This window comes from Falco biarmicus, chromosome 5 (assembly GCF_023638135.1).
Source record: "Falco biarmicus isolate bFalBia1 chromosome 5, bFalBia1.pri, whole genome shotgun sequence".
Taxonomy (NCBI): Eukaryota; Metazoa; Chordata; class Aves; order Falconiformes; family Falconidae; genus Falco; species Falco biarmicus.
Genome location: NC_079292.1, coordinates 56046054 through 56057180, shown reverse-complemented (window position 1 = coordinate 56057180; position 11127 = coordinate 56046054). Strand labels below are relative to the sequence as shown.

Here is an 11127-nt window from a genome sequence, read left to right as displayed (position 1 = left end):
AAAACCAACAGTCATGGCCCTTGCTCTAGGAAGCAGTACTAGTTGTTTAGCTAAACTGTAACTTTCTATAGGATGCAAACACAGTGGCATCCATTTTGGTCTGTGTGGTGTTTTTAGTGTTCAGGGATTCCTGTGTTTGGCACACAAACTATTAGGCAACTTATTTAAGAATTAAGTTATATATTAATGTTGCGCTGGTGCTGTAGCATGGCGCACGTATCAGAGCCAGCTGTGACCACTCTTGGCACAGTGACCACCCTAGTGGTGCCAGCATGTTGCTCGCTTCCACCTCCACAACTCTTCAAAGAGCAGCTAGCCACGTTGAGCTCTGCAGTATTGAAGCTATATAGTCTATTATACTTCTAGTCAGCCTCCATCATAGTAATTATTTTTAATAAAAATTTGTCTAAGTGATCAATTTATTTTGCCCTTCGGCAAAGAAGTTACTGTAAATACTTGGCCCTGTGAGGCTTGAATCAAATGCAATAAAATAGTAAGGCTACCCTGTCCTTAATTCTGAATTTCATTCCCCAGATGTCCTTGTTAACTTCTCTTGGCTTGCTAACCCCCAGGCACAGCATGTTCCAGGCTTCGGATGATTGTGGCACGTTTGTCCTAGGTTATTTGATTTTCCTCCTGGCTTTTTTTTTTTTTTAATAGCAGACTATCACATGAAGCAGAAGTTTAAAAGGGATGGTGATAGAAGACTTCAGAGCAGAAAATCAGACAGTTTTTCTTGCTCAAGAATCCTTTATTTCTGCTCTGTGTGCTGTCTTAAATCAGCTGTCTTGGCATGGTACAATATGGCAAATCCTTTGCAAAGTTGTGGTTTTAAACACACCAGCTCAACAGTCAGCATCAGTAGAAGGGAACAGCAGCTTTTCTAAACCTCATACAAATAAAAAGATTCTAAAATCTTTGTATTGGGTTCACCTCAGCAAGGATATTACTGTTGTCAGCCACTTAAAAAAATACAGACGTGATTTGTCTTCAGTCTTTCATGATCTGATTTCATCTGCTTGGGATGTACTTACTAAAGGTACAAAGTTAGTGTCTCTGGAAACATTAACTTCTTTTCCCTTCTGCTACTGTATCTATTGGTCTTTCCATGCTAGCTTTGCTCTGGTATCCTGCAATAGAAGACAGGCTTGATAGGACCCATTCCAATACAGAGGTTTACTCTTCTGCACAGAGCAGTAAGTAGATTTACTGTACAACATGCATTAAACCAAACAAGCTCCATAAAACCAGCACTAATCCAGAATGCTGGTGGTGCTTCATACTTTTCCAGAACATGAGATTATCTAGCATTCTTTTCTTGAGACACAGGTTGATTTATCTGAAAAAATGACTTGATTCCTTTTGTCTTGCCCCTGACTTAGAGGGTTCATCTTCAGCCAGGTGACTACAGTACAGTAGCTTTCCTAAAAGCATGAGATAATTATAAAAAGTATTGGCAAGATGTAGGGTACTTGTCAGCCACACTAGGCTCCTCTCGATCATGTGTTTTGTACTTAAATTCCCTAGGAAGTCCAAGCTCAGTGAAGCAGTCCATGCAAAGAAAACTGAAGGAGTATGAACTACTGCACTGCAATAACCTTTAAGCAGTCTCTGAGCGGTTTAGTTTTACAAGTAGGAACACTTTAGTTAGTTGAAAAGCCTTCCCCAAGGGAATTGACAATTATATTTGGCTTTGTCAGCAATTTTATTTTTCTTAAAAAGTCAGTATTTAAAAATAAGCAAAATAGATTTCCTCTTGTACACTGCCACAAGATTCCTGCTCCCCATACCTCTTACAGAAGTCTTTTGTCTGGTTTCAAGAAGGAAAAGGGTTGTGCTATATATACTGATCTTGGCTCCATCCGCTGCTACACAGTAGCTGCTGCCTGCCTTGTACATGGTCTATGCTGCTCCATCACTTAAAGCAACAATCCCAGCAGTCTGCAGGCACACACTGTGGGGAACCGACATGCCTTATCCTCAGTAGACAAAACCATTCAGAAACACTTATTCACACCTGTTAGAGACTGAAGCTTAGCAGAAATACTGCAACGCAGAGGCAGCTGATTGGGGACAGAAATAAGGTGGGGATTTTTTTTTTCCCTTTCTTTTCAACATCAAATAGGAAATACAGTTGTACAATCACTTTTCAAGAAGAAATACAATTAGAATGAATGTGTTGAATGTAATAATAGAAAAGAGGGGGGAGGAGAGGCAGAAACACTAAGAATTAAGCCATTATTAAACAAATATGCAGTGTTTTTAAATGAAACACTGATATCAAAACTATAATCTCAACTGAAGCTAGACATTAATTTCCCCTGACGTCAACTTTCCTATTCCACACACAAACTTAGGGGCATTTAGACCAACAGTCTTTCTATAGCTTGCTGGACAGACTGGATCTGAGGCTTTAGCTGTGATCCCTCCTTGATGGTGATGGAGCAGGCGATGACAGGCCGGGAAACACCACATGCCCGGCCCAGGGCTTGCTTGGAGCGTACAAACACGTAAGGTACATTCTTGTCCTCGCAGAGAAGAGGGAGGTGCAGGATGATTTCCAAGGGCTCTGCATCTGCTGCCATCACAATGAACTCTGCTATCCCTCGGTTCAGTGTTTTGGTGGCTGTAAAAGAAACTGAAGAGTAAGTTTGTGTCCTTCTGGAAAGCACATATAGTGCAAAACAACTTTAGGAGATGTTGAAATTGCTATGAGCAAGAAGATCTAGTGGTAGCATGAAGACAGGCCAAAGGAAAGCAGCAGCTATAGGTCCAGGGAGGAGGTTATTCACAGGGTTGCATCTGGGGTCCTGTGCCCAGCACTTCCCTCAAGCACAGCAGAGACTGACAAGAGAGCGAGGCCAGCCCAGGACTGCTGGTGGGTTGGGGGCTGGGGCACACCACGGACGAGGGGAGACAGAGGGAGCTGGGCTTGTTTAGCCTGAAGGAGGGAGGGCTGCTGTATTGTATCACTTCAAGGGTATTGCAAAGAAGATTAAGCCAGACCGTCCTTGTGAGTGCACAGTAAAAGGGGCAAGTTGCAGACTGACTGTTGCCTCAGGGGGATTCAGAGGCTGTGCTCGAATTTTATACCCTGCCTTTATGAGAGGGGTTTAAGCCATGAGATCGTGTGTCCTGACAGATTGTAGAATTTCTATCCTTAGGGATTGAGTGGTGTTTTTTTTAAAGTTTGACTAGGCAAAGCCCCAGGCAACCTGATCCATTTTGTGAAAGCAGCCATGCTCTGAGCAGGTTGCACTAGAGGTACCCTCAAACCCAAATCCTACTGCCACACCACTAAAGCCTGCATGATCACAGGACACACACCAGGAACACAGTCTGAGCATCTGCTAGAACTGCATAGAGATGTTGAAACGATTACAGCTTAGTTCTTTCCCTGAATATTGCTTAAGCAGGCTAGAAGGAGCAAGGAGACAAGACAATTGCAAACGCTACATTATATACAATTAGTGGTCTAGAGCTAGAGAGAAAACATGATCTCTAGCTACAGCTTTTCATGAAATCCTCGCTATGCTTTCTAGCACACTGCAACACAGATCTCACCTTCATTGGCTCCCTTGCGTAGTTGCTTATAGTTGCAGGACTGCTGCACAAGATCCAGTAGCGTTTTGGTGAGCTGTGCATCAGCCAGTGGGTAAGCTTTGGGATTCACTTCTGCCTCACTCTAGAGAGGAAAGAGTAAAGAGTATTACAACAGGAGCAAAGGGGGCTTTGTTCAGAACAACACTATGCAGGCATCACGCTCACCACATATATTGACTGTTGGAGTCACATCACTATTCTCATCTGCTCTGCACATACTAGAAACACTGATGCATCTTATTTCTAAAGAGATTCTTCTCGTATTCAAAGTAAAGAGTATCTCTACTCATGTGGACAGCCAATTTACACCCTACAAACCACCAGCAGCCAAACCTACAGGGTACTCTTCAGGCATTTGCTACCACGGATACTGTATGTATTGCGTACATGAAACATTTCACTGCACAGCAAGATAAGACGCAAATTTTAAAGAAATCCCGAGAAAAGCACATATCAGGTTTATTTCCGCAAACTACAGGTAGTTTCTGAACGTTAAGATCGATGGCGTAGCGGAACAGCAACGATGTTACGAGCGGCCCTAACGATCGGCACCGGCAGAACCGCCGTTTCTGCAGCTCCCGGCCTGGCAGGCGCCCCCGCCCCCGGCCAGCCCAGCCCCACGCCGCGATGCTCCGCCGCCCGCTCTCGCACGCAGCTGCAGCTGCGGCCCTACCCGGCCGCCCCCCGCCAGCCAAGCACATGCTCCCGCTCCCCACCGGGCCGGGCCACCGAGTCCCCCTCCGCCGGGTGCCCCCCGCCCCGCCAGCCCCCGCCGCTCCGCCAGCCCCCGCCGCTCCCACCCCGCGGGGCCCGCAACCGCCCGCAGCCCTGCCCGCCGGGCCTCCACGTGCTGCCCAGCCGGGGAAGACGGCTCCTCCGAGGCCCCGCGGCGCCCCCTGAGAAGAGGCCGGTGCCCGACTCCGCTCACCATGGCCGCGGCCTGGCCCGGCGGCGCGGCGCGGTCGCTGCTCTCAGCCCGAGTGCGCTGAAGGGGAGGGGGCGGGAAGCGCTGCCGCGCGCCGCCGGAAGTCAGGCGGCCGCGAGCCCGGGGGCGGGGCCAGGGGCGGGGCGGGCGCTCAGGGCCCCTCCGCGCCGCCGTGGTGGGGCCGCACGGAACGCTAGGCGGGCGGGGTAGCGGCGCACGCCGTAACGCGGCACGCAGCTGCAGGGGCGCCGAGACATCCCGCCCCCCAGTTCACTCCTCTGCCGAGCCAAGCGCCGCAGCCCCGGGCCGCTTACCGCCGCCGGGGGCGCGCACGCCGTGCGGCAGCACTTCACGAGGAGCAGCGCTCCTGAGCGGCCGGGGCCGGGCTGCGGCAGGCCCCGTGACAGCCTGCAGCTCTGCGGGAAAGGGGAGGGGGGGCGGCGCGGGCTCCTCAGGCCGCCGCCCCGGGGATTGCAGGGCGGGCGGAGGGCCGGGAACGCCGCTGCCCCGGGCTGGTGCCCCGCGCATGCGCAGGGCGCGGCGGCAGGCGGTGATGGCGGCGGCGGCCGAGATACCCTGCGGCGAGCACGGGGCGCGCTGGGCCCTGCCGCAACACCCGTCGCTCTGCCTCGCCTGCGCTGTGGAGACCCTGAGCGACGGCAGCGCCTCGGTGGGCAGCGCCTGTCCCGCCGTCCCCTCTTCCCGGGCAGAGCTGGCTACGGCCGCCGGCCCCTCACGGCCGCCGGCCCCTCACGGCCGCCGGCCCCTCACGGCCGCCGGCCCCTCACGGCCGCCGGCCCCTCACGGCCGCCGGCCCCTCACGGCCGCCGGCCCCTCACGGCCGCCGGCCCCTCACGGCCGCCGGCCCCTCACGGCCGCCGGCCCCTCACGGCCGCCCCCTCTCCCACGCTGGACGTGGGCCTGGGGAGCGGGCGGGTGTCCCCTCTCGCTGTGGGGCCCGGTGGCGCCGTGTCCCCCGGGGCGGCGGGGTGGCTGGGCCGCCGCCTGACGGCGGTTCGTTGTCTCCGCTCGGCAGCTGGTGCGCAGGAAGCACGCGCTGTGCCGTCTCCGCGACGCCCTGGCCCGGCAGGCGCTGCCCGTCGTCCAGCTGCTGGCGCCGGACGAGAGGCTCTGCCGTCACTTGATAGGGACTCTCCTTGGTAAGAGCTTTGCTGTGGCCCTGTGCAGCGCCGGGGAGAGGGCAGTCACCTTTTTTTTTTTTTTTTTTTTTTTTTGGACAGATGTGTACGTGCAAAGTTTCTCCGCATTTGAAGTAAAAAAAACCCCCAAAAAAAACCCCAAACATTGAGGTGCCCTGTGCCATACTTCCACCATTCTGTGTTAGCTGTGTGATTATTCCCTGTGGAAAACTGCCTGTCATTTGATTTAGATTAGTTTAATTAATTTCCTTATTTCCCAAGGAGCAGGATTGGTGTGTTCGTAAAGCTCCTGCAATTTCCCAGGGTATCTCGATGTATCTGTAAAGCCTTTCTGGAGAACGGGGAGCGCCTGGTCTATGACTCCTCCCTGAATGCCCTCCATTCTAGGCTCGTGCTTCAGTGCTATCTCAGCTTGCTGAACTGTAGTGTTATATGAAGATTCATACAGAAATGAAAGCGTGAGCTTAAAAGGGCGTTGCAGGGTTTAATATGAAACGTGCAAAATACAAGTCTACGTAGCCGTTTTTACACACCATCACTTTACGTTTCTAGAAATCCTTGTAGCCATAGGATTGTATACCTGCTGCTTCCTGGTGGGTCAGCCTCACAGAGGAATAGTGTTCAGTGGGATGGCAGAAAGTGCCTTTCCAGTAACAGTCTCTGTGATCTTGAACATCTCTTACTAGTTTTTGTTTGCATAGCAATGTTGTAGGCAAGGTCTTTGAAATGTCTAAAATCTTCATGGAGAAGAAATCATGGCCTAAATGAAGGAACAGTAAAGCAGAAAAAGATGGAGGGTGTGAGTGCAAGTGCCTTTAGAGAGCAAGTACACTGGATTCCTTTAATTCCGTGATCTCATTTGCACATGGCAGATAATTCTTGTTCTTTGGGGGAAAGTGACTTACAAGCCACTTCCCCTGCTTTGACGCACCAAATAGTTGAAATGGTGTTTTCCCAGTTGATTTCCCAGCATTTTGGAAGCAGCTTTGCTGGAAACAGAACTTTGCCCAGGTTTAGTTTTCTCCATTGCTCTCAATTTTTACTGAATGCTGTCTGTGCACGTAATCCTATACAGATGTGGAGGGAGTGGTGCTTATGACCAGTGTGGTCCTACACTGTGTGAAACTGGAATCCTAGTCTAAACCTGGGGCTACAAACCATGACGTGTACATTTTGGATATAGCTTGAATGAATCAAGGATCATTTGGTGCAAGAGTGTAAGAAGGACCCCGGAAAGTTTGAGTAATGCTGTGGAGGAAGTGTTAATTCATGAAGATATATTTGTTTTTGGAGAGAGAATATCAGGATAGGCACAGGCAGAAAAAAGAAGGTTAAGAGAACAGAGGTGCAGTGTGGAGTGTTACGTACTAGGAGATGGTGAATTTCAGGTAATCCTGAATTTCATGCACCTAATATTGCAACATTCGCTAATGCTGTATGCACATCTTTTCCAAAGTGTAAGGAAATTACTGAGGATTGGGCAGATGAAGCACCGGAAATAAGTAATTTATTCAGCTGCAATGTCATAATGTTGCTTTGGTTGGTCAAATTTCTGAGAGGTCATGGAGTCTCTGGAGGGGAGGTAGTTTGATTGGATATGTTGAAACAAGTGGTTTAGTGTGTCAGAAGTCGGGGTCTGAGCCAGATGCCTGATGATGTAGGTACCTGAAGTTGGAAGGAGCTGGGAGGTAGAGTTTCTCATCTGGTGTGGTGTAGTAGAGTGAGACTCTTGATATACCCAATCTTACGCTTTCGTTGTACAAGTGGCTTGTGAAGTGATGCCTTCAGGTTCAATTTGACATTGGAATAGTTTCCATATGCTTTAAACCTAGTGTTCAAATTTGGTCTAGGGATTTTCAGTACTGGGGAGGGAGAATACTGTTCATGGTAGTTGGTATGAATAGAAGACAGAAAGGACAGCTCACAGCTGGGCTCTAACTTCTGTCATTCTGGGGTGTTGTTTCAGCTGTCTAATATCGGATATATGCAGTGAGATGTGATGATGGCAGCAGTTACATATTTACTTACATAGGTGGAGCCATTGACTTCAACTATAAAGTATCTATACCTTCATATCCCTGTGTCCTGCTTATGGAGACGCCTTTTGTGATCCTCCCTGAGAGTATCCACCTCCCTCTGACAAAGTCAGGCTGGCGTTGTGTGAAGCAGGGAAAACAAAGCAGTTCTGAAGAAAACCCTGTAGCTCTTTTTATAAGAAGGCACTGATGATCACAAGCAGGAATGAGTTCCATGACTGATTGTGGTTTACCTTTTAGGGCTGTTGCACACTGTGGAAGACAGCAGTGCCCTGGACCTATTCGTGGAAGGTGAGAGGCACATGCCATGTCTCAATTACTGACAGTTTGTGACAAGGCTCTGTCTTGTCTGATAACGATAGCGAGATGCTCAGCTTCTACACAGCTTGAATTGGGAAGAACATGTATTTTTTATCAAGGCAACAGTGATGAGCAGACTATTCCAATATGTGGGGGCAGGGGAGTGCATGCAGATTTAAATATTTAGCATTTCTTTCACAGATTCTGTGTGTGCCATGAATTTAGTGTCAGGTGGGTAACAGTGGTAAACAATGCCTGATCTTTGGCATCTGTGGACCTGACCAAAGGCTCAAAGTAAATGGAAATTTTCCTGTAAGCTTCAGTGAGCTTTGGAATCTACTACTTTCTCCTTGGGACAGTGATTATTTGGGATTTAGCTGTACAGGCTGCAGGTGCTGCTTTTTGAACAGTCCTTAATTTGAAATATGAAGGAAGCGTCTGCATGGCTGACTAAGGAATCTCTGCAGTCCAGTTAACCTTGGGCATCTCTGCTGAGTCTAGTGATGTTAGGAATGCAATGATTTCTTCCTGTCCAGCCATGAAAAATGAAAGGGGATGTGACCAACTCCTTCCAGAGGGGTGTCACTTTTCAGGCACTTGCTTGAAATGGTGTTGAAAAGGTGAGAAGTCTTTCTGTCATGTTACCAGTCTGTTGAGAGATGGATGCTCTCAGAGGAATTTTAAATTAGTGTTACCAACTCTTGAAAGTTTTTAGAGATTCTGAGAGTTCAAGGCAAGAAAGGGCCATTAAACCATCTATAAATCACCTGTCTCAAGACATGCCTCTGCTGAGATGTGTGGCTCTTTAGCTAAAGTAGGTCTCCTATTAGGTAAACCTCCAGTATTGCCCTGGATATAGCAAGAGATGGTGAACCCAGAAGTCTCTGGTATTTCTTTTTATGATGCTTTCCTAGAATACAAATCAAAGGAGTGTGTTTTTCAAATGAGTCATGCCATGACACCAAGATACATCCAAGACAGCCTTACTAAATCCTGTGGAACAATGCTCTGCACAAGTGTCACAGTAAGGGGGCTACTGTCAAAACTTACCTGCTGAACATTCAGGTGCCCAGGTTCTAAATATACCAGAAGAGGAGCTTTGCTTCCTGAAACTGGTCCACTGGTACATGGGTGGAGGCAGAGGCAGCCTGCCAGCATCAGGCAACTCCCTTGTGATTTTGTCAGGAAAACCCCAGGTGATGTGCAGCCAGTGTCTGGTAAACACAGTTATTTGATTCCTCCTACTGGGACAGAGCGGACAAAGTTCTTAAAGTTGCAGTGAACCAGGAATAACAGCTGGTTATTCATGGAGGTGAACAGTACCACAAAGGTGACTTGGGGCCTTGCTTTCTGGCAAGGTGTATGGGATAACTGCAGTGGGGAGCAATGGCTGATCGACTGCACTCTTAACTCGGGGACAGTAGCAGCTGGAGGAGGAGCTCTCAGGCTGCATCTAAGGATACTCAGCCGTTTCAGTTCTCATATCTTTTCTGGAAAGCTGTGTTTTTAAAGGCCAATTTTCATACTGTAGGAAGCCTGCTCTATGAAATTACCAGAATTTTTTATGCTTTTAAGGTAGGGCTTTGCTTCCTTCCCTTCCTGGTTCCTTATGTTTACTTGGTGTCCTGATGCTCAGTTTGTCTCTTGCAGTTAGTTTCCATGCATGGTTTGTAGGGCAGCTAGAACAGGTAATGTTGTTGCAGAGAACTTGGGCTGGGCTATCAGAAGTAATAGTGCTGGGAATGCCGATATTAGCCTGCTCTCTCAGCACCTCTGCGCTTGTTTAATTTCTAAGCTCTTTGCTCACTCGTCTGCTAAAGCCCTGTGGAAGATGGATTGTGAATGCTCTAGTGTGTGAATTACTGATCCTGTTTCTCCTGCCTAGTTCTGGTGCGGCTTGTAGTGGAGCTGAAGTCAGAACAGTACTTATGCTGCATTTTGGATGAAAGCCAAAAAGAGGTCAGTGAAGATAAATTACCTGCCCTTCCTTTCAATCCTTCAGAGGCTGAGGAGATGGGAATGAGTAGCTCTGCAAGACTGCAGCTACTGTGCTGGGATGCAGCCTCTGCTGCAGTGGGATGTCCTAGTGCCAGCTGCCCTGCTGTGATTTTGACAGTGTTGGTGTCTACCCTGGAGTTTTCCTGTTCCCACGATGCCTTGCAACCATATGGCTTCAAGATGCTCTTGTGAAGCTGTGTGGCTTCCTCAGATTCTTCTTTTCCTACCTTACTGTTTCAGTGATATGAGGAACTTTCCCAACCTGTGCTGTGGGCTCTTGCTGTCTTCATTCCTAAGTTTGTGATGGTACCATGGGGTATGAAAGATTGGGAAGTTGTGAAAGTGGGGAGAAATTCAGCTGGTTTATCTGCTCATGTAAGAGCTGGAGGGGAGAGGGAGGAAAAGGAACAACAAGCAAAAGATTTCTTGTATTAATTAAAAGACATTTTAGAGACCTAGTGGTGTGTTCAGGGTTTTCCTGTGGTTTATCCTAAGTGGTGAAGAGGACCCAGTTTAGGAAAAGATCCTATTCCAGATGATTATGCATCACTGAGAGCTTGCTGGTTTGGGTGCCTTTCTGCCTTTGGACTGTGTTCTTACCAGTGGAACGTTTTCTTTCTCTGTCTCCTCTACAGCTGTGCAAAGCCACTACCATGAGAGGCAGCCTGCCCACATTCACTCTCTTGGGCAAGCTGGCAGATGCCATCCCGCGCTTTGCTGATATACTGCTGGTAGAGCACAGTGAGTAATGTGTCATGCCTCACTGAAGGGTAGCATTCACAGCTCTAATACACATATGATGCATGCACTCCCTCGTCCCCATGTGAATTCATGAAGGTCACACAAGAAGCCTGTCCACAAGTCAGAGTGGCATTCAGGCCTCCTGAGTTGCAGGTCAATACCTTCATAGGAGGCTTGTCATTGTGCATTTAGCCAGCCTGGCAAAACAAGCCTCTGTGAAGCAGAGTTTGTGGGTCTCCCTCACAGGCAACATGCATTTAGTTACTGCTTTGCTTGGTCCAGCCCCTAGGGGTCTGGTGAGAAAGCTTAGCTGTTTGTAGAAGTAGCTGGGATGATGGATCTTCATATGGCGAACAGCAAGCTC

General features: G+C 48.8%; 2 protein-coding genes across 2 annotated transcripts in view; one reads left to right on the top strand and one right to left on the bottom strand.

The window, feature by feature from the left end:
- Nucleotides 1-730: 730 nt before the first annotated feature.
- SNU13 (small nuclear ribonucleoprotein 13) lies at nt 731-4790 on the bottom strand. Its single transcript, XM_056341698.1, has 3 exons — nt 4532-4790; nt 3565-3685; nt 731-2626 (listed from the first exon to the last, which is right to left on the bottom strand). The coding sequence occupies exons 1-3, from the start codon at nt 4532-4534 to the stop codon at nt 2364-2366; spliced, it is 387 nt and encodes a 128-aa protein (XP_056197673.1). The 5' UTR covers nt 4535-4790; the 3' UTR covers nt 731-2363.
- A 24-nt stretch (nt 4791-4814) lies between these two features.
- Nucleotides 4815-11127, top strand: part of MEI1 (meiotic double-stranded break formation protein 1) — a 39175-nt gene continuing 32862 nt past the window's right edge. Inside the window, exons 1-5 of the mRNA XM_056341699.1 lie at nt 4815-5198; nt 5565-5688; nt 7965-8015; nt 9910-9983; nt 10658-10763. Of these exons, the coding sequence (XP_056197674.1) occupies nt 5055-5198; nt 5565-5688; nt 7965-8015; nt 9910-9983; nt 10658-10763 (499 nt within the window). The 5' untranslated portion in view covers nt 4815-5054. The remainder of the gene's footprint in view (nt 5199-5564; nt 5689-7964; nt 8016-9909; nt 9984-10657; nt 10764-11127) is intronic.

Bases quoted from the DNA above. Each gene is read 5' to 3' on its own strand.
- SNU13 (XM_056341698.1), bottom strand. The intron at 2,627-3,564 runs GTGAGATCTGTG...TTTCTTTTACAG, and splicing joins ACGCAAGGGAGCCAATGAAG to CCACCAAAACACTGAACCGA.